At 42.6% G+C, this 25,921-nt stretch overlaps 1 protein-coding gene and 1 long non-coding RNA gene across 4 annotated transcripts; one reads left to right on the top strand and one right to left on the bottom strand.

The window, feature by feature from the left end:
* The first annotated feature begins 1,149 nt into the window (after positions 1–1,149).
* On the top strand, positions 1,150–15,835 carry LOC144264854 (uncharacterized). The gene is made up of 4 exons (XR_013346119.1): positions 1,150–1,282; positions 11,301–11,447; positions 14,644–14,787; positions 15,520–15,835. It is a non-coding gene; the product is annotated as an uncharacterized LOC144264854 (long non-coding RNA).
* SKP2 (S-phase kinase associated protein 2) lies at positions 3,295–25,872 on the bottom strand. Of its 3 annotated transcripts, none has more exons than XM_077816753.1 (10): positions 25,698–25,872; positions 23,338–23,597; positions 21,878–21,989; positions 21,040–21,183; positions 20,333–20,467; positions 17,972–18,070; positions 13,903–14,030; positions 12,218–12,269; positions 9,251–9,358; positions 3,295–5,555 (listed from the first exon to the last, which is right to left on the bottom strand). In XM_077816753.1, the coding sequence occupies exons 1-10, from the start codon at positions 25,784–25,786 to the stop codon at positions 5,342–5,344; spliced, it is 1,341 nt and encodes a 446-aa protein (XP_077672879.1). In that variant the 5' UTR covers positions 25,787–25,872; the 3' UTR covers positions 3,295–5,341. The 3 variants fall into 3 exon arrangements, with proteins under 3 accessions (XP_077672879.1, XP_077672877.1, XP_077672878.1); XM_077816751.1 differs by lacking the exon at positions 25,698–25,872 and adding an exon at positions 25,637–25,644; XM_077816752.1 differs by lacking the exon at positions 25,698–25,872 and having other exon boundaries at positions 21,878–22,647; positions 23,338–23,472.
* Between the last annotated feature and the right edge of the window lie 49 nt (positions 25,873–25,921).

Here is a 25,921-nt window from a genome sequence, read left to right as displayed (position 1 = left end):
AGAGCTAGATTTTTTTTGTTAATGTATGAATGGCCGTCCTGGGTCAGACCAGTGGTCCATCTAGCCCACTATACTGTCTTTGACAGTGGGCAGTGCCAGATGCTTCACAGAGAATGAACAGTACAAGGCAATTATCGAATGATCCATCTCTTATTGTCCAGTCCCAGATTCTGGCAGTCAGAAGTTCAGGGATAGCCAGAACATGGAGTTGTGTCCCTGACCATCTTGGCTAATAGCCATTAATGGGTCTATTCTCCATGTACTTATTTGATTCTTTTTTGAACCCAGTTATACTTTTGGCCTTCACACCATCCTGGCAATGAGTTCCATAGGTTGATTGTATGTTGAAGTACTTTCTTACGTTTGTTTTAAACCTGTTGGCTATTAATTTCATTGGATGACCCCCTGGTTCTTGTGTTTATATGAAGACATAAATTCCCTATTCACTGTCTCCACACCATTCATGATTTTATAGACATGTCTCATGCCCCCCAACCCCCCCCCCCCCCCCGCTCATTTCTTTTCTAAACTGCACAGTACTAGTCTTCTTTAAATTTTTTCTCATGGAAGCTGTTCCCTGCCCTTTTTTAATTGTTGTTGAACTTCTCTGCACCTTTTCTAATTCTAATATCTTTTATGAGATGAGTTGACTAGAACTACACACAGTATTCAATGTGTGGGCATACCATGCATTTATATAGTGGCTTTTTTATTTACTGTCATGTCTATCCCTTTCCTAATGGTTCCTAACATTGTTAGCTTTTGTGACTGCTACTGCACATTGAGTGGATGTTTTCAGGGAACTATCCCATGATATCCAAGATCTTTCTTGAGTGGTAAGTGCTAAGTTAGACTGCATTTTTGTATATATAGTTGGGATTATTGTATTTATCAACACTGAATTTCATCTGCTGTTTTGTGGGAGCCCTTTAACTTTTTGTAGTCTGCTTTTGACTTGACTGTCTTGAGTATCATCTAAACTTTGCCACCTTACTGTTTACTCCCTTTTCCAGATCATTTATGAATATGCTGAACAGTATAGATCCTTTGGGGATCCTGCTATTTACTTCTTTCCAGTGTGAAAACTGTTGGTTTTACTCCTGCCCTTTGTTCCCTAGCTATCCTCTCCAGTTACTGATCCATAAGGACCTCTATCCCATGACTACTTGATATTGCTTTAGAGCCTTTGAGGTGGGACCTCACTGAAGGACTTCGGAAAGTCCAAGTACACTGGATTACCCATATCCACATGCTTCTTGAGACCCTCAAAGAATTCTAATGGGTGAGGCATGATTTCCTTTTACAATAGTCCATGTTGACTCTTCCCAACATACTTATCTTAAATATTTAATTTGGACAGGATTTAAAGCATTTTCTATTCCATCACCATGCTGTGAGTTTAATTTCAGTGTACAGACTTGTACCTCACTTTAGGTTGTATGGACTTCAGGTTTTTCTCCCATGCTCCATTTTCCCCCAGTCCCTTGGTGAGGGTGTGGAAGAGCTCAGTTAAAGTAGGTTTTTGCATCTTACTCTGATGACAGATTTGCACCATCCCGATCTTGGTGAACACAGTAGCATGTTGTGAAAGTCTTCAAATAAGACAGACCTAGAGTAAGAGTGTAGTCCAAGTATACTTATCCATAGCTACAGCTTTTAGTGCACTTCAAGTGTATCCCATTCCACAGGTAACTGATATTTTATTCAAGTTACGTTCCCGTTACCACAGCAAGAGGGGGGTTGATTTTTTAAAAATTAGTTTATTGGAGTACAACAGTGAAATGCTGTAGCTTTTGCTAGTACAATATTTATGGAGAGAAATACAAGTTATAATACTCTTCTGTATTCCAAGCTTAAAGACTTTTACTTGATCTAGATTTATTACTTATCAACTTTAGTTTTGTTGTAGTTTCCTAAACTATGAAACACATGCAACTGTGTTAAACCTAAGAGTTTTTTTTAAATGTATGAAGTTATGCAGAGAACACTTCAGCCCTTAATGCCTTTGTCTTTATAATTATAAATTAAGTCTTTAGGATCCCATGCTATGAAGACCTTACTCAGGCAGGTATTTCAAAAATGTCGGGCTGCTTAGATATGAAACTTGGCTGTCCTCAGTAAACTCAAAGCAAGATGTCAAGTGGGAGAAATAGTTTGACTGGAAGTAATAGTGCCAACACAACCCCACACTGTTATATGTGATAGTAAAGGGTCTAATTCCATACCTTAATAAGTGATTCACCTCCAGCTGGAGATGTTTAAGGACTTTTGAATGGGTTAAGAGTCATCAGATGAAAGAAAGCGTATCTATCTTAGGCCTGGTCTACACTAGAAAATTAGACTGGCATAACTATATCACTCAGAGGTGTGAACAATTCAAGCCCCTGAGTGGTGTAGTTAAGCTGACCAAAGTCCCTGTATAGTACTAGGTTGACAAAAGAATTCTTCCATTGACCCAGCTATGGCCTCTTGGGGAGGTGGATTATCTACGCCAACAGAATCCCTCCTATCAACATAAGTGATACAATAAGTACAATATAATACAATATAATAAGTACAAAATACAATATAAGTTACAGCAGTGCAGCTGTAGTAGTAAGTGTAGATGTACCCGTAATGTTTTATACTGCTGCTCCTCACTATAGCACTTGATCACCTTCCATGTAAAACTGATTAGCAGTAGCCATCTCTAGTAGACTGGATGGTCCTGTTGCTAGTTGGAGGAGAGGGGGTTCTTTTTAAACTCCCTACTGGGGACAGACATAGAATGGGGGGGTTAGTGCTTGAGTGCCATATCTTGTCACACTGGTTCCAAGTATAAATTCAGAAGTGAGACTTAATGAAGTGTTACAGCAAAAGACTGACCAACTATGGAGAATCTGTGACCAGATTGGTGGGATATAGAAATGGGAGTATCCAGGAAGACTTAGATTGGTCTCAACTTCTGTTAGCTGCTTAAAGTGAAAGCACAGTTAAGGATACCTAGGATATGTGAATTGGTACATAAATGTTTAAGCCTGCTGCAAATTTGTCACCCCCTCCACCTCCAAGGGAATAAGGGTGGGGAAAAGTTAAAACCCAGGTTCTCCTCTTTCTCTGTTAACACCACACATTCGATTACTGAAACTACTTTATGGTTTCAGAGTAGCAGTCGTCTTAGTCTGTATCCGCAAAAAGAAAAGGAGTACTTGTGGCACCCCAGAGACTAACAAATTTATTTGAGCATAAGCTTTCGTGAGCTACAGCTCACTTCATCGGATGCATCCAATGAAGTGAGCTGTAGCTCACGAAAGCTTATGCTCAAATAAATGTGTTAGTCTCTAAGGTGCCACAAGTACTCCTTTTTACTTTATGGTTGTACAGTAGAATCTCAGTTACGAACATCTTGGGAATAGAGGTTGTTTGTAACTCTGAAATGTTCATAACTTTAAACAAAACGTTATGGTGGTTCTTTCAAAAGTTTACAACTGAACATTGACTTAATACAGGTTTGAAACTTCATTATGCAGAAGAAAAAAAATGCTTTTAACCATTTTAATTTAAATTAGAAGCACAAGTTTCCTTACCTCAAATCTTTTTTAAAAACTTTCCCTCTTTATTTTAGCAGTTTGTTGTTTAACACACTACTGTACTTTTTTTCTTCTTTCCATCTCTGCTGCTGCCTGATTGTGTACTTGCGGTTCCAAATGAGGTGTGTAGTTGACCAGTCAGTTTGTAACTGAGCTTCTACTGTACATACATTTTTTCTGAAGGTAATCTTATGGCCTGGGCACCTTTCTGTCTAGCCACCTCAGTCATGAATAAACTTATTCTGAGCACCTCAAACATAGGGATGTACTACATCCATTTTACAGATGGTGAACAGTGCCCCAAAGAAGCAGATCTAAGACTTACACCTGTGCCTTAGGCCCATATCTATCCTTTCCCTTCTTATGGGCTTGAATAGTTATCTAGTTGTTCATTTCTATACTTTCATATTTTTCTTTGCTGAACTACGATCAAAGTTGCTAAGTTTTTGGTGGGTTTCTTTAAAATACAGGAACTGGGACAACAGAGCCTAGAACCTTAAGGTTTGCCACATTTTCTGCATTGTAGAACTTAAGGGAGTATGTGGGGACCTATATCTCCCTTTGCTATAGCAAACATATCTGCAAGACTGCTGCTTCTGTACTGTGGAGTGCTTGACACCCATTAGATCCCAGCAATCCCTTCCTCTCCTTGCCCTGAAGAGCTCTGGAGTTCTGTGTATTTCCCTCTTTATTGCTCCTTAGCCCTCCAGTGTCTCAATGAAGGGATGTGAATACAGGGCTATATAAAAAGAAACATCATACTAAGCTTACCTATGAAGAGATCCTTGCATTAATAATGCATCTTTTAGAAACTGTGGAAATCACAAAAAGTTAAATACTGATTAAGTAGCACAGAACTGGAATGTAAGTCAGACAATACCCAATGAAAACTTCACCCTGACAGGTGAGATCTTGGTTTCAAAAACTTGCAAAGGGGTTTCAAGTTTTAAACTACTCAGCACAGTCATTTTGAGCCAGTGAGGGTCACTTCTGTAATTGATAGGAAAAAATGCACTGTAGCTCTGTTCTGCTGCCTTATAACTAGTGTCCGATTCAGCTTCCTCATAGCTCCTTTTGTGTGGATCTCCCTTCCCACGGCTCCTATTGCATTAAATTTCAGTGAATTTAGTGTCCAAAGCCATGGTTCCTTCCCGGTCCCTCCAAAAAGTAGATAGCACCAAATATTCCATCCTGTTCAGTTAAGAGTCTAAATAGACTTAATGCCCTTACTCATTCTGAGCTCTAAACTCTGAAACAGTCAGGATCGTACTGAGTTGTAATGAAGTAAAACAGTTCCTTAATGACTGAGCATCACCCTATTTTGCAAGGGCTTTACTCAAAGCTGTGTATTTAGAAAAATATTACAGAAGCACCTTTGGACTCTCACAGTTCAAATAAAGCAACATCACAGACTGCAGAATTAAGCACATTGCCAAATAACTAGAACAGCTGCAATATTTACCAAACTTTCTAACTTAATCATGTTTAGCACAGTTGCAATAGTCACTTGGCTTTTGCAAACATCTTTCTAAAAGCAAGATTGACTTAAAATGCCTACAATTACTCATACCTGATTAGATTTCGGGACACATTTCTGAAGGCAGTAAGAGAAGGACAATATAAAAATATACTTATGAAAGTAAATTATAGCATAAGACCACGTTGAAACACTTTTTACAAGAAGAACTAGAGTGATGCTCCAGTGTTTGGGTTTCTTGATGAAGCACACCACGCTTGGTGCCAACAAAAGAAAACATCCAGCAAACTCTGCATCACAAACCACTAGGATTTCTCAGTGTCAGTCTGCATTTGATGCCCCAGATCTCCTGGTTCTTTTTGCTGCCAACAGTTGGCCGTGCAATGGTTGTAAAATGTGAACAATTGATCTTTATGTGGGGAAGTGTTTCTTTTAGGAGCTGTAGGGAATTGTCAGTCACTATTCCAAAAGCTTGAAGAGTCTTTAGTGTGGGAAGTTCACCAAGCTCACTAGAAGGAGAGAAACAAAAGAAGCAGATCAATGAGCTGCAAAAATGGCTTAAACCTTTTACCCAAACTGAATACTACAATTTTTTTCATGAAAGTCTGGAAAATAGTTTTTGGATAAATGTTTGCTCCTATCTAAAAAAATCTGATTTTAAATATACTTAATTGAAACTTTATGCTCTGTTCTGGTCATTCAGTAAGAAGTTCAATTGCCAAGCCAGCTTGAATAGAGAAATAGGAGTTTAAGTGCAGTGAAATGTAAGTAACTTTATTCATAACTAATGACCCTCACACATGCTAGGTTATTGCAGGACACGGTTGGTTTGTTTATTTAGTGTCTCTGCAATAGCAACGGACTATTAAAATCAACATTCAGAATAAGTGGAGCAAATTGTGCCCAGATGGCAAATCCTACACATCAGTCGTCTCCTTAGAAATACTTTTAATAATCTTAGCTAATGATTACCTATTCTTCACTGTATGGAATATTCTATCATCATCAATGGTGTGCTAAGTCCTTTACAAGCGAGAACAGAGGTAGACAAGAATCAAAATGCTCAGGGTAGAGAGGGTAAGGAGCTTAATCCTGATAACACAGGGCAAGAAATAACCAGTGAACAGACTCTGGAGTGGCCAAGGTTTGTGACTTTTGTGGTGGCGTTTTGAATGGATTGAAAGGTTATGGTAACAGGCCAGATAAGGTGGTAGTCACAGTAACAGGGCTGAGATTACAGTCTGGACAAGGAATCAGCAGAATGGAATTGTGGTGATGTTTGAACTGGTCATACAGACCAAGTTCCTTGTGTTTGTCCAGCTATCATTTAAATGTGTATTTGCAAGTACAGTCAGGGACAGATGGATTCATCAGAAGGAACAAACACTACAGAGCTATCCCATAGCCGCATCACTATTCCAGTGTTAAACGTCTTCCAATTCCCATTTTAACAGCCTAGGTTTAGGAATCAATATAGATCCGTTGCAAGTTCTTTTTTTTTTAAACTTTGACAAACAATTTTATTGTACATAAATTGTTTCAACAAGTTTTATATTATCATTAAAGTAACAGATTTGGATTTCTTATACATCCAACCATTTAATGCTTTGTTTTACTAAATATTGTTTTTCACAATTTTTTGTGGAGCCTAGGTAAGGGAATCTATCTTGTTTAGAAAACGGAAATGGCTTAATGAATCATTTCCTTAAGGATATTATACTTCAACAGCCCCTTCATAGACATCAGAGGCTGCAGTACCTCTGTACTACTGAGCAAATTATCGGAGTTTTAAAATTCTTTCAGAGCAGCTACCTAATATCCCTTTAAAGAGTATGTAAATATTTACAGAGCTATTAGTCTGTGATAAGCTTTCACATACTTACTCCCTTCTCACTACTACTGAGAAAAGTGACTAACATTGACATAGCTGACCCAGTAACAAACAAGGAGTAAAGTGACAGGTTTCAGAGTAGCAGCCGTTAGTCTCTAAGGTGCCACAAGTACTCCTTTTCTTTTTGAAAGAGTAAAAGGTTTCACCAGTCATCCTTAAGTCTCTCCATTACACATAAGTACTGAAGGAATCTCAGATCAGTGTAATGTGCTGTTCAAAAGTTCTTTGCACTTCTATAACATCTTCCACCAGAGAATATCAACACGTCTTTGGAGGAGATTCTTAAATGACAGGCACCCAACTCCTACTGAAAGTCAATAAGAGTAAGATGCCAAACTGCACTTGGCACCTTTGAAAACTGCTCCGTTTGCTAAAAATCTTCACGGACCACCATGAGACAGATGTTCCCATTTTACAGATGGGGAAGTACAGCTAATTGATTTGCCCGAGGTCACACAGCAAAGCTGTGCTAGCCTACACAGATTCTGACTTAAAATGGAGTTTTAACACTCAAAGCATAACTTCCTTTGATATTTATTAAGAACAGCAATGTGGCCCATCATATATTTGAACTAAAACCCAAAATGTTAAAGAGGAACAAGAGGGAAAAACAAGAAGTTTCACCTATTGTTAACTTTAAACTTTAGGGGCAGATCCTCAGCTGGTGTAAATGGAAGTAGCATAATTCCACTGATGTCAGAACCATGCTGATTTATAGGAGCTGAGGATCTGGCCCTCTTTCTTTGTTTTTGGTCAGTTTGACACAACCATAATTTTGTATTAGTTTTTTGTTTAAGTTAAAAGATGTTCAGGTTGCAAAATCAAGCACTCAAAAGTTAGGAAATGCTAAAGTTAAGGTTGCCTGTGCAACTTTAATTCATGCATTGACAGTCTTTAGTTAGACGACTGCATACTACTATTCTCCACAACACTTGCCCCATTCAGTTCACAGGATGGTCCTGCTGTGAGGGATGACTCAGGGTTGAGTAGTGAATGAGGCTGTGGCTTCAGAAGTTTTTGAAGGTATGTAGCGAATGAGGAAGGGTATTGCAAGAAGAAACAAGATAGTCTCGTGGTTAAGGCGGTTGAATGCTGCCCTGGAGAACTGGATTCTATCTCTGCCTCTGCAACAGAGTTACTATGGGATGCTGAGTAAGTCACTTAAACCAAACTTGTCACAGGTGGCCACCGGTGTCTCATTTTCTAAGTGCCCAATGTGAGACTGTCTGCTTTGCAAAAATGCTATGCACGCACAACTGTAACCAAGTCAACGAGAGCTGTAATTTGACCATGTAAAAAGATATATAATGCTAACTACTCTGAAGAAAAAATAATAATCAGGTCTTAGGTGTCTCAAATCCAACACCCATTAGTGGACACTTCTGACAATCTTTTGGGGACAGATTTTTAAAGATATTTAGGTGCCCAGTTAAATTTTCAATGAGTGTTCAGCAGCTAAATATCTTTAAATCTGTCTCTCTATGCCTGAGTTGTCCATCTGTAAAATGGGGATAATACCCTCAGACCTCAGAGGTTTTGTGCAAATCAATTCATTAATGTTTGTGAAACATTCAGATACTGTAGTAATGAACATCATAGAAAAGCCTATAAGGAAATGAATTTTATATTCAGAGTCTTTTTGAATGGTGTGCAATAAGTAAGGCATAGGGCCACAGCAAGAAAAAAACAAAATAGTAATTAGTTGCTCAGAGTACCATCCAGGTTGTACACTCAATGAGGCAGGGGTCCCCTGGAAAAGACAGTACATGTAATTAGATTCTATCAATGCATATACACACAAGGGAGGCAAATTAAGGTTATATAGGCAACCTTAATTTGGGCAATTCCTAACAGTTTTTTTTTTTTTTACTTTGAACCTTAATATTCTTTTTAACTTCCTCAGTATAAAAGGTGAACTTGGAAGAAAAACAACACCCAGGAACTCCATTAGGTGGAATCATATTTACACTCTCATGGTGCAATAAGCAGAGCTGGAACCTTTAGATCCACAGCACAGACCTATGCTACTTGAGCTAATGGATTCACTGATAGCCGGTTGTCATGTGCATGCACCAGCACTAGAGGGAAATGACACAGACACTTCACCAGTGGGTTCATAGATTTTTGCTGATGCCAGAGACGACCCAGTAATCATCGGCTCCATCCTGCCTTTTAGTCCCAGCCTTCCTCTTCTGTTTTTAAAGATATTATTTGCAGTTCAGGATCTTGAACAGTTTTTATTAAGTATTTCTGATCACCTTTTAATTCAGTTTTAATAGTAAAGAACTATAATGGGTGTAAGACATTACTCACAGTAAGTCAGCAGGAGATATCTGATAACATCTACTAAGAGACAAATGCTGTAGGTAGATGAGCTGATGAAAATATTGAAAACATTCAGGCTTCAACATTGCACTGTCACTGTAATAAAAGGGATATATAAGAGTTGGATTAAAAACGTTCCTTTTCAAGAACACAAAGCTTAGAAGCAAAGTTTCAAGTGTTTCTGAAATTCGGAGAGAAAAGTTTTGCATGCATTAATATTAAACACTTATCTGCCTTCAAAAGCTTTCTTCACTAGCTTATTAACTATTTTCAAATTTAACATGTTTTCTTCCTTATTAGAAATTAATCACCAATTTCCATCATTTTTATTTTTTGGAGGAGGGAAAACAGTAGCTTGTTTTGCAGGAAGCTGTTTTGGCACAGGAACTTAGGTCACAAAAGGAAATTGCTCTACATGTCAAGAGTTCTAAGCAGTGTTTAGTTGATATGGCAAAAATCAACTTATACTTTGACATTTTATAATCAGGTTACAAATGCACAACAGGCAAGAGAGTCAGTGACAGCAGATGTGGTTTATTACTCCTGAGGGATTCTGCACACATTTTAAATGTTTTACAAAAGTGGTCAACTAGATGTGCAGGCTCCAGCATGGCAGTGGGGAGCACAGATCCCTAGCTGCACGGAGGTGGGAGATCACCCTGCAGTCCCACCCGGACATGGAGTCAACTGTAAGGCTGCACCCGACCCTGACACACCCCAAGGCCCTGTCTGTCCACGTCAGGCACACCGAGATAGCAAGCGAGAGGGACAGAGTCTCGTGGCCTCTGATCCAGGTGCGGGGCAAGTAGGCTCAGCTCAGCAGGATCCAAGTGTGGAAGGGCTTAGTGTGGGTATGTGGGGTGAGAAGGTTCTGTGTGGAGCAATCTCAATGCAGGTGGCTCAGTGGAGGATCCGGGTATGGGGTGCGGGGGGGAAGAGCTGGATGCACAGGAGCTTGTTGTGGGGTTCTGGGTACAGGGGGAATGGGACTCTGCAGGAGGTCCTGGTGAACGATGAGGCCTGGCGGTGGTGGTGGTGGAGCGACTGTGTGCTCAGTGGGGTCCAGGTGCTGGGGGAAGTGGGGCTTGGTGGGGTGGAGATCTGTGTGAAGCTGATTGGGTGATCAGTGAAGTAGGGGTCGCTGGGCCTGCTTAACTGGGGAGCCTGAGCTGCGGCCGAGGGAATACCACAAGCTTGGCTCCCGCTTACCACCTGAGATGTCCCTCCCCACTGCTCTGTGCCCTTCCCCATCCCACCCCTCTTCCTTCCCTACTGCCTCTTCTCCCTACCCCACCCTCTTTACCCTGTCCCACCGTGGGTCTTCACTGTTGTACAGAAAACAGGATGGGCCCCAGCCCGCAGAAGGGGAGCATGACCAGCACTAGGACCATGGAGGTGGGGTCTAGCTGCAGCAGCAGTAGAGCAGAGCAGTGCAGCACTCTCCTTCAGCTGGGCAGCTCTGTGCTCTCAGCCATTGGGAGCAGGGGGCCAGTGGCATGTGACACTGTGTGCCCCCCATGCTTTGCCTCTGTTTGGGGGGCAATGCCCCCCACCCCCCCAAACTACACCATGGGTGTTCTGACCCCCACACAGCTTCCCTTTGCTTTCCCGTCATTTTCTGCAGTGGGGACATGAATTCTGCATGCAATGGTGCGGAATTCCCCCAGGGGTAAATGAGTTTAGCTTATCCCTTCCAGAAAAATATTTTTTCCTATCTTGGTAACTTGCATATTACCCTCAAAGATACTGTCAAGCTGTATACCCCCTGTGACTTACAGTCAGCAGCACTTAAGACACTGAGATTAATATATAAGGCTACCATTTTCTCATCTGGAAGTTATTGTACCTTAAGTCTATTAACTTCAAGCATTCATAGCATTTCTCTTGACAGCCACGCTTGGCACACAGCATACGCTCACAGCACTACAAGGTTTCTCGGTAGCAGTGCAGCCCCTTGGCAGCTGCCCCAAGCAAGAACACCCCCGAACTCAAGTAGCACAAAGGCAACTTAAGATACCTTTGCTTTTGCCCCATTCAGGCTGCCACTTCTATCTTGTTGGGGTTCCAGCACAGAATTTGCTCCCTGTGTATCTGGATTTCTGCCAGCAAAAGCTACAGGAACCTATGAGTGAACCTAGCCTAAAGTTTATGGCACAACCGACCAGACAGCTGGAAGGGGCAAAAGGTAAGAGAGAGGGGGGTGCATAACCAATTCTCAGATAAATTCCCCTTTATTAAAACAAGTTTTAGATGTGATCTTGTACTAAATTCTATGTATTCCCCCCCTTTTATATAACTTGCTCAATATCAAAGTAAGCAAACTCTACAGTAACATCACAAACTGGTTTCTATTTTCACACTCAGAACTCTCAGCCCAAAAGGTGAGTTTCAGAAACTTTCTGTGAACAATTTCTGTCTCAAGGAATTTTTTTTTTTTGGTAAAAAGTTTGAGCAGAATACCTTCAAAATGTTTGAGCCAGCCACAGTGTATTTGGGGAGGCAAAGAGGAGGCAAGAATCCTTTTATCATTAAGAAAATCCCAGCATATTGTGATAGTCGGTACCACAGTAAACAGGTAACGATGGGCACAGTTTAAGAACCTGATCAGAACAGAACCCAGCTGAAGCCTGAAATTTGGCAAAGAAATAAATCTTCCAAGGAGTGACATCTGTCTATGGTGGGGGCGGGGGCAGGCATTTCTGAGCACCTTCAGATCTTGCCTGAAGGTGCTCAGAAACAACAGTGATGAGCTTGGTATGAAAATGTATGTAGATATCTATCACTCACTGGTTCCTCTAGCTTCTGCTAGCACAAACCCAGATGCACAGGGGGCAGATTCTGTGCTATGGCCCCAGAGAGACAGAAGTTGCAGCCTGAATGGAGTAGGGGCAAAGATTTCTTGATACTGTTTGGATTCAGGGCTGCTGAAGAGTTTCTGATGCACAGTTTTTTTACCTTAAATCTAACTGGACGAGATAAGGGCATCTTGTCACCAATGTCTTAATATCTGGAGGCGGGGGGAAAAAAACATGTATATAAATCAGCCAGGCATTTTTTTCCAGCAATATTACAGCTTCTCCTGACCAGTAAAAGCTACCTTTAAAGTTATATGTCGTTTGAATTATTCACTGCTATGAAAGTTACATGTTTTCTACCAACATGAGTTCTTGACAGAAGGTTGTACTTGTTTAAAGAACACTTGTACTGCACTTGAAACATATACCAAATCTTTTTCACCTACTGATGTTTGGTGCAGACCCTTAAAGGATTTAAATTCTTAGCTTTGTCAAGAAAAAAAATATTTTGTCCACAGAAAAAAAAAGTGCCCCTGAAATGCCATTTGCACCATCAATATATAGTAAAAGCTTTTTTAACCGGTAGGCTGGGAAAACAGGGGATGCCAGTAAAGTAAAAATGCTGGGTAACTCAGAGGGAGGGGTTTGGAGTGCGGGGCGGGACAGGGGCGTGGGAGGGGTTGTGGGGCACAGGTTCTGGGAGGGAGTTGGGGTCCAGGAGGGAGATTGGGTGCCAGATGGGGGGAACGCACCTGCAGCAGCTCCCCGTCCCTGCTGCTCCTGGTGGAGGCGTGGCCAGACAGCTCTGCAAGCAGGCACACTGCCTCCATCTGCAGGCACTGCCCCCCCCGCCCACAGCTTCCATTGGCCGTGGTTTCCGGCCAATGAGCTGAGTGCCATGGAGTCCGTGCTCAGGGACTCGAGGGGGGGACAGAGGAAGCATGCCTGCAGAGCCGCCAGGCCGCGCCTCTGCCTGCAACAGCAGGAATGGGGAGCGGCTTGTGGGGAGCTGCTGGAGGCAAGCGCTCCCCTCTGCATCTGACATCTTGAGCCCCCTCCCACGCCCCATACCCCCAGCCCATCCCATGCCCCTCCTGGCCCCACACCAACCACACTATAAACCGGACTTTAAGTGCAGATCAGAAATGCCGGTTTATAGAGCTCGCCAGTTGGTGAAGTGCTAGATAAAAGAGCTTTTACTGTACCAGCCGGAAAAACATTTGAATTTAGTCACTGTTTTCTTAGTAGGAGAAATTTACTAGGTTTACAGGCATTCTGAGGCACTCCAAAGCTCATTCATGCAACCGAAAACCACTACATGACTTCCATCATGTAGAACACACTCATCTTTGTAGTGTCTGGGTTTTTTGGATACCTGAAGTTTTTCCTCTGTAAATCGAAGTCTTGTAATTTCTAAGTTCCTTCCTCATGACTCAAAATTATATTGTTTGTTTGCCTTTAAGTGTAAGGTCCGTAAAACAGGGACAGTCTTTTCATTATTTATGTGTATAGCACCAAGCCCAGTGGGGCTCGGATTCCTGATTGTGGTGTTTAAATGCCAATAATAATAATAATAATAAAAGAAGTGGTTACCAATGTTTCAGAGCTCATGTACAAAAAATTAGCAATAATGCTGGTTAAGTTTCCGGGTTAATGTTTTGTTTCATGAATTGTACTACATAAAGCGCACCTTCATGTAGGCAAAGGCACCATTGCATTTGAAATCAATACTCTGGGTCTGAAGGACCAAGAGGAGATGCAAACAGTTAAACAATCACAGCTACACTTAATTAAGGTTCCACATATCATTCCACTAGACCACCAGTTTTCAGTGGTGCTATTTACCTGGTATCTGTAGATTTTGTCTGTATCCGCTAAAATTTAGTTGAGTTACATTTGTAGAAATGTGGTTGACTGCTGCTTTAATGTGATCAGCTGTGAAGTCACACCAGGACAAGTTCAACTCTTCCAATCTATGCACAAATAAAAATACATCCATTTGGAAGCATTGCAGAAACATAGGTTTGGCCTTAAAAGCATCCACATACTGTTCAAATACCAAAAAAATCAAACTGTACATGAGATAAGATATATACCATCAAGTTTCTTCATTAATGACACCAAATTTTAAAAAAAGAAAAGGAGTACTGGTGGCACCTTAGAGACTAACCAATAAATTGGTTAGTCTCTAAGGTGCCACCAGTACTCCTTTTCTTTTTGCGAATACAGACTAACACGGCTGTTACTCTGAAACCAAATTTTAAGAGATCAGATTAAATAGATGGCATAGAGGAATTATAATGGGATAAAGAGCATCTTGGTTGCCAAAATGCATCAAGCCAGCAATGGCAAAGTAATCATCATTTGTTGTTGCTGTGAAGTGGGGTATCTGCCATAGTCTGGTTCCTAATGGATAGGACTCCACCTTTAAAGAAGAAAAACACAGCTGTTTGCTCCTTAATCTATCCATTATTAACTGACCACCGGATTTAGTTTGTGTGTATTTTTTATAATGTATAGAAATATCATACATGTTTTGAGTGCAACCCTCTTCAACCCTTCACAAATTGCTTGTGTTGTCGGTAGCTACCAGTGAGGTGCTCTGCTCTGGTTCGATGACGATAACAGTCGGCTGTGTGCGTGTTCCCTCTGCGTGCTGCCCCAGTTCTGCGCAGATGGCTAACACAGAAGACCCCGAGAGAACCCTCAAAGACCACAGACTCTAGTAAGGTACGAAGGCACCCAGCCAGGTTTATTGTCAAACGAAGCACAGTAATAGTTTCCTATAGACTCTATAGGACATACTACGAATATGTGCCCCCTGGCAATGGACACAGCTCAATCAGTGGTGGGACACTCCACTGCCTTCTAGGCTGGACAAAGATATGCGCTCCAGGAACTATTTTTATACAGTTGCAGAATAGATTACTCATCCCTATTGATGTACTGAGATACAGCCCCTTGACTCATTAGGGTGCTGTCTCCCCCTTCGATCATGTTGGTTCAAACAAACAGATCTGTCCATCATGCTGTCCTTTTGACCCTGTCTTTGGGATGCACCTGGCTGTTCCTTGTTATCTCTGAAGTGTCCTCGTATCGGGATGTCCAGGTGCCATCTTGGCACACGTTCCTCTTATTACTACTTATATCATTAGCCCATGCTTTCTAGGAGCGCTGTTCTTGCCAAGTTCTGCAATTAGGGCCTGCCTCTGGCTCACAGCCCAGCTTTGCTTAGCAATGCCTGGAAGTACTTTGGTTCAGGCTTTAGGCCTCATACCAGGCATCTGATACAAGGGTTTATGTTTTAGGGCCTCTTACTACAGCTTGTCGTAGATTGTAAGCTGCTTGGGGCAGGGACTGTATACTCCTTTGTGTGGACAATGTGTAGTACATTGCAGGTGCTACCAGATTACAAATAAATAACCAGTACTGCTGAATATTTTTTTGGTTGTCTCAACGTAGGTCAAAGAAACAAGTCACCCTCCCATCCTTACGGGTTCCTCAAAAACAGGGTTAAAGCATGTTGGCGAGGCAAAGAAACGTGCACTGCTGAGTGACAGGATGTATCAACCCCGCACGGGGCCAACGGGGGCTGACCGATCATTGTGGGCCCAGGAAATGACACCCCCGCACCCCTACTGCACATGGTCCAGGTGGAGGGGACAGATAAAAGGAGGCCGCTCTGCTCAGTCAGTGCTGGTGGAAGAGGAGGAAGGATGTGTGCTGCAGGCTCCTGCAGAGGAACCATCGACTCTCCGTGGATCTGGACTATGCTGTGGATGACCAGCTGACTGCAGAGACGCCGAGCTACTGCCAGCTGAGGAAATGCCCGAAATGGGCTTTATGCTAGGAAGCGACCCAGGGAATCTGTTAGGACAGAGATGGGCAAACTACGGCCTGCAGGCCACATCCAGTGAACTAGGGTAGGTGAGGGTCCCCCTGTCCCACACTTGCCACTAGATGTGACTACTCGGGTCTCCTGATATAAACTGAGTGTTTGCTCTGCCTCGCCCCAGGGGCTACAGACTGATTGATTGTTCTGCCCCAACTGGGAATCCTGACAACCATGTGATTGGGTGTGTCAACCCCACACTGAGCAAACAGGGACAGCTCCCACTCAACATGCCAAGCCCTCGTGACATGCTGTGTGTCACCAGTTCTGTTACTTACTATCAAAATATACCACCACCTAAAGCAGTGTTTCCTCAACCCGTGGGTTGGGATACCAGAATGTTTCAAAGGGTTGTGTGGCAGCTCCTGTCCCATGGGGCTGGCAGGGCTCAGCACCCTGCTCCAGGCACTGCAGCCTCTGGGGTCCCAGCGCCACTCAGGTTTGGCCCAGCCGTCATGATGACAGGAGTCTGAGGAGGCCACATTTGAGTGAGTGGCACTGAAACCCCATGAGCCAGGTCACAACTCTACTCACAGAAATTTGGTCCATTCAAGGGGGTGTGGCTGAACCTGAGTGGTGCTGCAATGCCTAGAGTGCAGAGCCAAGCCCAGCCAGACCCACAGCAGCTGTAGGAGCTGCCACCGTGGGGTGAGTGCCAGGCAGGACCCAACCCTCCTCCCCCAGGGTGTGGGATCCAACTTAAGCCACCCTAGCCATAAACTTTTACAAATGGGTCCTGAGCCCAAAAAGGTTGAGAACCACTGGCCTAGACGTCCCAACCAAGATCAGATCCTCAGTCTGCTAAGCAGTGCATATACATGTAGTAAACAGGGACAATCTACAACCTAAGTTGATAAGACAAAGAAAATATTATCCCCGTTTTACAGACTGCAAAGTGTGGCATAGAGATTAAGGTTTTGTCTCACAATTTGCACTGGTATAACTGAGGAAGTATGTTTAAACCCACATAGTTAAATCAGTATATGTTAAGCTTGCCTTTGCATTACGTAAAAAGAAAAGGAGTACTTGTGGCACCTTAGAGACTAACATTTATTTGAGCAAAAGCTTTCGTGAGCTACAGCTCACTTCATCGGCTGCATGCAGTGGAAAATACAGTGGGGAGTTTTATATACACAGAGAACATGAAACAATGGGTGTTACAGCGTGTATGGTAACAAGAGTGATCAGGTAAGGCGAGATATTACCAGGAGAGTGGGGGGCGGACACGACACGACGACGACACACCTTTCGTAGTGATAATCAAGGTGGGCTCCCCACTGTATTTTCCACTGCACACATCCAATGAAGTGAGCTGTAGCTCACGAAAGCTTGTGCTCAAATAAATTTGTTTGTCTCTAAGGTGCCACAAGTCCTCTTTTCTTTTTGCAGATACAGACTAACACGGCTGCCACTCTGAAACTTTGCATTAAGTAGTTTCTCCAACATTACACATGAACTCCGGATTCATTTTCTGCCACAGATCTCCCAAGTCCCAGTTCAGTGCCTTAACCACAGACCATCCTTCTTCATGTTGGCAGATCACAGAACGTTAGTCTCCACAAGCTGTCAAATGTTTATAACAGTACTACATCAGTTAGAACGACTCTGTATGTTTTTGAAGGATTGTTTTAACATGAAGTGATCTTTTCTACCATCAAAGTTGCACACACTGTGTAAAGGGGGCTCATCAGATATCATTTCACAATTTTTAAAGACACACTTTCACTTTGACAGAGTTTGACTTGTCACTCTTTCAATAAGGAAATCGACTTTGCATGAGGATATTCAAAACAGACATAGTTAAACTCCCTCCCCCACCGCAGATAAATGCACCCATCTTTAAGGAAGATAAGTTTAACAAAAACATGAATTCTCTGAATCTTCCGCAGAGGAAAATACCCTATTTAGATGTTCAAGAACACAAATTATAGTTCATAAAAGTTATACACTCATGCCAGGGGGTGCTCAGATGATCATTTCTCCCAGGAATATCAACAGGTACATAAATTAATTGTGTCTTACCCAGAACAGTTGATCAACATCATCATCAATGCTTCTGCAGAAAATTCAGAACATCCAGAGAGATTTAATCGCACCAAACTGGAATTCTGAGCGATGCTTCTGTGAAGACCATAGATGGAGTGTCACAATGCTTTCACATCTCTCCTGGTATTATCAATTTTATGGTTTGTTTTCATAACTAAGTTCCAGGCTCAAGATGGCCTTAATTTAGTAAAGATACATTTGTGCATCTCTGCCTAGTGAGCCCTAGGTTTTCAATTTAACAGTTAAATAGATGTTCTGTAACTGTTTACCTGCTGCATTAGTGTACTTGATAAATCATACACTTGAAAAGGGCTATTATCTCTAGGGTCCTGGCCAAATTCCTATTTGGATATTTACATTCTGCCTAATTGAATATTTCCCTTGCAGTTTTAATGTTCCTCTGCCCTGTTAAACAGCTGCCATGTTTCACCTCAGAGGTGGCTGCATTTCTGTGATGGATAAAGCAATTATCCCATTTGTAAAATAAGCCTCAATCCTGTAAGTAGATGTGCCTATGCAGACCCCTGCACCCAAGTGTGATCTTGCTGAAGTCTGTGCTACTCTAGCTATTTACAAAATGAGGGCCTGCATTTGTAAGTTGTCTGGGGAGCCTTCTGCACACGAGAAGGCAAATAAATAAAGTTATTATTGAATATTTCTTGTATTGAATACTTCTTGTGACCTCATTCCAGCACAGAGGAGGTTAACTCACCCTGCTGGGCTCAACTAAACCAGTCCCTTCTCTCTCTCTCTTGCAGGGGCAAGTAGTACAAGAACAGGGCCCCACAGCTCAGTTAAGAGTCAGACCAGGGAAGGAGCAAGACGTCCGTCCCACTGTGGCAGGCGATGACCCTCCAGAGCCAGCTTGGAGGGAAGGAAACTGCTACCGCGGAAGACTGAGAAACCCAAAGAGGGAGTGGAGAGCAGGTTGTCTGACAAGGAGAGGGGGAACCAGGCCCCGGTGGCCATGGAGCAGCCCCACCAGATGCTGGTAGGAAGAACCCTAAAGTGTTGGATCATATTAAAGAAGTTTTGTATTAAAATCACAAATGAATTTGATTCCCCATAGTTTAAATTCCAGGATATTACTAATTAAGAGGTCTCTTGGTTTTTGGTACTGTTTCTCTCCCTCTGTGTGAAACTTGCAAGCTGCTAATTGTGTTAGTACATTCTAAGACGGAGTCTGTTCTCAAAGCAATTCTTTGTAACAACAACTACACACACAGAGAGAGACTCAAAGCAATACTCTGTAACAACAGAAACAGCACCCAGAGACTCCCCGCCCTTTTATTGTATTCATCTCGCTTTGTTAACAATTGTGATTAAAATAGAGACAGAGGATGTATCTGGATGGATGCTTGGTGTAGATAATAACTGAATGATCAGGGAGGTGCCAGCCTAAGAATCCAGTGTCCATCGGCTGAAGAAGGCATCAGGTGGAAATAACCAGAGGACCCCCAGAGGGCAGACTGGAATCTACCCAACAGCCTCAAGAATGAGAGAACCAAAGAACAAGATAACTTCTGGCAGCACGGAGCCGTCAGGAATGTGCCATCTGCTGATTGATTCAGCAACAGCATGATGAAGCAATTCCCATAAACTGGCATAGGAAGAAATTCCTATAAAAATGGACTCTAGAAAGTGAGAACTTTGGGGTCTGATTCTGCAAACCAACTTCCAGGAGCATCAGATGAGCACCTGACAAGGCCCTGCTCCCTCCTCATGTCCAGGCCACCTGGCCAGTGGCTTGGCATGAGCAACTCTAAGGCTGGTAACTATGATAACAACCTTGCAGAACCTGTGTGTGTATGAATGAATATGAAACTGAATGGAATGTTATAGCTATAACTAACTGCTTACTATGATTCTTTCTGTATTCACAATAAATGTGGCATTTTGCCTTTTCCCCTTTAATAAGATACTGCTGGTTTTTATTTTATTGGTATAACAAAGGAACCGACACATTGGTCTGTTGTGTTGCTGGGAGGCAAGACAGTGACCCCACGTTCTCCCGGCAACCCCAAGATGGAATGACCTGTCGTTTCTAGTGCCCTGGGCTGGGACCTGGTGGAGCAGGGTGGGTCCAGGTTCCCCTGCCCCCGACCCTCCACTTTGTGCTGGAGGAGTGCTAACCCTTAGGTCAGAAGGCCAGAGCCATTAACAGTTGACTTATTCGGCCCTCATTCAGGAGGCCTAAGCTGCTACTTGCTCAGTTGGAAGCTGGGATGCCCAACAGACTAACCAGGCATAAATGCTGATGATTCACTGATGCCACCAAAGGAGGTGCCCATGGTCCTGAGATGCAGGAACCTTACACTTTTGAACATGCCCACTCACCTAATTATATCATCAGAAAGCACCAGTCCTTCTAAGCTGAGGTTCTGTAGTCTATCACAACGACAAAGAATAGTATGGAGATCTGCAACATTTATTGTGCAGTTGGATATGTCCATATGTTTCACTCTAAGAGGTCTAAAGAGGGGAAAGGAGAAAGGCAGACCATAAAAAATGAATTTTAATATTTTTTTAAAATTCAGGTAGCATACTGCATTTGTATACTACAAATGAATGCACAGCTAGCAGAAAATGTATACGCTTTAATGAATGTCTGATCCATCATTGCTACTAAGCTGGTTACCAAAACTGCAAAATTCTATTTACTTTGAGGCATACAAACCTTTAAGACTCATAATATCTCTGTCTATGCTAGAGTTAAATCATATTTCCTTTAACTTTGCAAAGAAATATACTTCAGTGGTCAGTAGCTCTTGGTTCTTAAAAAAAAAAAATTTACTGAATGGTAGTAAACTATACTCAAGATTGTGTTCATCAGTTCTTGAACAATTTTGAATCAAGAACAGAATGCAGCTCCCCTGATAGTCAGCCCACTGCCTTATTCCCTGCTCCATGCTGCCTCTATTCCAAAATTTATAGATGCCACAAGTGACAACCAGAGGTGCTAAATCGAAGAGATTGGTTGAAATATATGAAAAACTGAAAGAGAGACTTTGTTCCAGGGCACCAAAAGATGGTGACAGCCTTACCGGTTGTTTTTAAACAATGGTTTCCCAATACAGGATCTTGGACAACGGAATACAGTTACACCCACAGGGAGCAACTGCCCAATCACTCCTGGCAGCAGATTTTTACCAGTCAGATCAAGAGTCTGCCAGAGCGATTCATCAAACCTAGGGAGGAAAGGAGTTTGCTGGTTAGTAAGTAATGAAAGGCCAAAGCAAAGGACACTGTCATCAACAGGTTTTAATATTACAAATGAATGTGCAAAACAAGGAAGTCAACTCAGCAAGGATTTACTTATACAAACATTACTGAGATTTCTCACTGATCTGACAGCAAAGTGCATTCATATTCCTGAATATGAATAGCCAAGATACTGCATGAAACTCACTGCAATAGGCTGTAGTCTCCTGCAAGTACTGGAACTCTGTGGGAAAGGGGGCATTATTTGTTTAGTGGGAGGCAAGACTTAGGGAATTTGGGGGAAGATAGGAGCCTGGAATCAATGAATGGAATGGGTGGGTGCATGATGGAAGAGCTCAGACTACACTACATACTGGGGGGAGGGAGTGAAGGAGTGGGCAAGACCCCAAGTCTCATTATTGGGAGGCCTGGAAGAGAGCAGAGGCTTTAAATTAGTTAGGGGCACAGCCCAAATGTAAAATTTCCAGATAAGTGTGGTTCTCAAGTGACAGTCTCCATTTAAACATCAGGAATCAGAGTCTAGAGTCTCTTAATGCACGTGTAACCCACTTTCAGTGTAGACAGAATTATACCTGCACATCAAAATGAGAAAAAGACCATTTAACAACCTTTAAAAAGCACTGCTGTTCTCAATACCTACAAGTAAAAAGCAATACTCACGCTAGGCGTTGCCATCTCTTGCAAATCTGGGAAACTTTTAGCAGGTCAATTAGGGGTAAGTACGCCAAGATCCCTAATAGTAATTCATCTGGTAGTGCATCCCAAGAAATACCTTTAAGAAAACAGTCAACAGGTTTTACGTAGATCGGATTCATTTTTGTCCACTGATTAGCCATTTCAACAGTTTTGCCATTAGACAAAAATATTAAAGACAACAGACATATTCCCTGCCCTACCATCACTACCTTATTCCCTTGTTGATCTAGGGATACACTAGTCCACTACTTAGGTACTTACATTTCCTTATTGGAAAGGTATTATATTACTACTACTACCATCTCATCCAAGATGTTACTAGGTGCTGTGTGCATAGGTGCAAAAATAGCTGCCAACAGTATTGTCCCACATTTGTCTTCTGAAGCTTGTTTGTCCAACCCATCGTCTTCTGAGAAAGTGTATAAAGAGTTCCATAACCAGAATCTCTTTCTGAAAGGGATGCAGCTATTCTGCTCTTGTGCAATTAGCCCTTCTTAAGATTCATGACTCTACCGACTGCAGCCCCTAATGCATATTGAGCTATTGCTCTGCCTAAAATCCAAACATTCTTTTCTTAAGCAAGTAAATTTTTAAGGCATTATGTACATCTAGAAAATGCTGTTACTGCTCCAAAGAGGTCTGTGGAACAAGGAATTACCTCCCTAAATGAGATGGGAGACCGTGTACATTTTAGATAGGAACCCCAGCCAGCACTTCCCAGATCACAACTTTATCTGAAAAGAAATATTTGACAGGTTGAGCACAAATGAGATGGGTGACAGTTCAAAAAACAGCCGCTGTAAACTCACCAAAATACCATAAAGAAAGTCATAAGCATTAGTAAGTTACTAGATGGTAAGGAGGCGGCTCAAACTGAGGTTTTATGAAGGCTATGAGACTATTCATCTCTTGTGACGTTTAGATCAGAGGTCTTCAGATAGATTCAGAAACATCCCTCCAGCAACAGATTATACTATCTGAGTTGATCTCTTTTTTAATCCACCCTCTGTTGGCCAAAACTGCTGTACTACAGATCTGGGAAATGGGCGAAATCCAAAATCCTATTTAATCCTTATTGAAGAAAACAGAATAGAAGAAATGATATTTTCTCCAGAGATGATAAAATACTATCCATTCACAGGTCTCCTTAAAGGAAGCAATAGAGTGAACCACTTCCTTACAGTAATGCTCTCTTTAGGACATGCAGGCTTGTCTAGATGCGGGAGGGGAAAGTCAAACTTGTGGGAGATAAAAAAGAAAGACTTGAAAGAAACGCACGCAATTCACTAGATCCAGGGACTAGAGTTTGCTCGGAGAGACCAAACTATGTAAGAAGCAACTAAACTATTAGTGATTTGTGGTACCCAACCTCAGTCATTGTCACTGTTACAAGCTGACACAAGCTTGGGCTGTTGTTACTCTACCTGACTCTGTCTCTCGGAGCAGCCTAGGCCTGCGTGCAATCACAAAGTCCTTGTCCTTCTCTTTCACTTTCTGTCGTTTCTGAGGAGGATAAAGAGACACTAGCAGCTCCTGAGGGGTGTTCTCACTGCCCAGCTTCTCTTTCTTAAGGACAGACACTCCCATGCCCGAGAGTAGCTCTGATGTCTTGGTGGGGTCCCATGACCATGTGAAGCTTGTGGAAACATTGCTGTCTGAAGCTGGGATTTCCTGGAGATGTCTCCTGCAGGAACAGCACAAGTTACACCCCAAATGTTGGAAGACAAAATGGCACAGGTGCCTGCACCTACATCCCCTACAGTAAGCAATACAATTCACAGTGAAAATCAATAACACTTTGTACTTCTATAGCATTCAAAAATCCTATAGGGTTTTACAAATGTTCACAACACCTCCAGACCTGGGATACATATAAGAATCAAATTGAACAGATTTATGTGATACTCTGTGGGGGAAATAGTCAGAAACACACAAACTTAATGGAAAGAAGTAAGCTGGGAAGCAGAAATGCTAAAATGGACCCACTTAGGGTGACAAGAGTAAATCAGACTGAATTTACAGCATGATATGATTGCAAAAAAGAATATTACAATTTTGAACTGTGGCATCACAAAGGGATGGGAATCTAGTCAACAGCAACAAAGCAGAGATTGTGGCTCTGCGGTCAGTTAGAATACTGCACATTATCACAGATAAAACCGTAGGAAGAAGAAGAAGGCGGCAGAGAGGAGGCGCGGGAAGGGCCAGTCAGAGAAGGCAGCAGCAATGATCAGGGGCCATGAGAACTGATTTAAGTAGAACGATTAAAAAAGCTAAATATATTTAATTTTGTATTGTTTTGTTTTGTTGGACAGAAAAAATAAAAAGCGAAGGGGAAACTTCAGTCTGAAAATTAGGACAATCTTCCTAAAATACCTATCATGCTGCAGAATAGCGTGCCAAAGAAACTGGTGGAAATCTAGTTGTTTGGGACTATTACAATGAGACTGCACAAATAACTGGAGGAAAGTCCTGCAATGGCTGAGGTTACAATGAATGATCTAACAGGTCTTCTCCATCTTTCATTGCCAGAATTGCTTCATCCACCTGTGTGAACTCTGTGCAATTTACAATCTATAGTCAAGTGCGTGACCTGGCGGTTTAAATAAAGAACAGGGAGTCAAGACATTGAATTGTAATACTGCCTCTGAAATGGACATCTGCTTTCAGGCTCTTTTGCTTCAATTCCCTCATGTATAGAATAGTGATAATAGCGATTACTTATCTATCTCACCGGGGAATTAAAGATTACAGTGTTTGTACAGCACTTTGAAATACTGCAGTGAACTAGTTAGTGCGTACATGTACCTTTATCATTTACTGTATAGAATTAGCACTGCTCAAAACTGTGTATCACAGGCCTTGTACCGCTAACAGGGACCCTCAGTTAGCACAAGTGATAGGCGTTTGTTCTCCATTTTTGGTCCTATTATCATCATAGAGTTCTAAATAGCCATGGTGTGATGCAGTGACATCTGTGAAGTCCCAGAAAGCCAAAGACACAACCATCAACAATGAGTATGAACTCAGTTAACCTCAGATGCTTGAAAATATGCTTCATTTATATAGGGGAATATAATGAACTGGCCAATAGCTATATCTCTCTGCCCTACACTACAGATAATCAGAACTAGAAAATAATGCCCACACTGCTATCCACTAATGGAGAGTGTTTTGGCTCAAGCAGTAGAGCCTATGTCTTCGAAGCAGAGGGGATCTAGCCGCACTTAAAGTTCCAAATGGCCATAATGTGCAGCACAGTAAAAACTGCAAAATCCTCCGTGAACACTGGTTTGTTACAGGATCACTGTATTTTGGACAACACTACATACACACACCCCTCCAAGTCACTACCATCCAGGCTACTGGCCCCGCTCAGATTTCCACCAAAATCACATGGCTACCTGCTATTAATTACCCTTTAGCGGACACACCAAGACATGTATGACTTGTGCTCACCAGGGTAGCCTTGGGGGATGCAGATGCGGTTTCCCATCCCCTGGGTAGAGGTGAAAGGGGCAGAAGGACGTACAACATACTGCAGCGTTAGAGACTGAACACCGCGTGGACAGACAGATAACAAAGCCCAGTGCAACACTTTGCACGCACCCCCCCACAACACAGCAGCAGCCTACGCTTTGGGCGGCAACTACCACCACTCGCCCCTTCCCGATGCAATACCCCACGCGGACTCCGGCCAGTTGCCCCCGGCCGCCGCATTACCTGTGCATGGTGGCCTGGCGCAGAAGCATTAGAAGCTGGGAGCCTGGGTCCCCGCACTAACCAGCAGCAGGAGCGACCGGCCCTTCCCGCGCCTCCTCTCTGCGCAGCAGCAGCACCACCAAACTGAGCGCGACCAGCACAACGTTCCATTCCCCAGCGCGCGCTACTCCTAACGGAAGTGAGGCTAGCAGCCGGTGAAAGGGGCAGCCACCATGCCTCCTGGGACTTGTAGTTCGTTCAGCGGCGCCGGAGTCGGCCTACCCAGAAGCCCGTGCGGCCCGGCTG

Source organism: Eretmochelys imbricata, chromosome 5, assembly GCF_965152235.1.
Source record: "Eretmochelys imbricata isolate rEreImb1 chromosome 5, rEreImb1.hap1, whole genome shotgun sequence".
Classification (NCBI taxonomy): domain Eukaryota; kingdom Metazoa; phylum Chordata; order Testudines; family Cheloniidae; genus Eretmochelys; species Eretmochelys imbricata.
The sequence above is the reverse complement of the archived record's forward strand: the minus strand, read 5'-3'. Positions and strand labels throughout refer to the sequence as shown.

Bases quoted from the DNA above. Each gene is read 5' to 3' on its own strand.
- SKP2 (XM_077816753.1), bottom strand. From the start codon at position 25,786: ATGGAACGTTGTGCTGGTCGCGCTCAGTTTGGTGGTGCTGCTGCTGCG. The intron at 21,990-23,337 runs GTAGAGTAACAA...GTTTTCTTAAAG, and splicing joins GCTCCGAGAGACAGAGTCAG to GTATTTCTTGGGATGCACTA. The intron at 5,556-9,250 runs GTGAGTAATGTC...CTCTCCTTCTAG, and splicing joins ATATCTCCTGCTGACTTACT to TGAGCTTGGTGAACTTCCCA.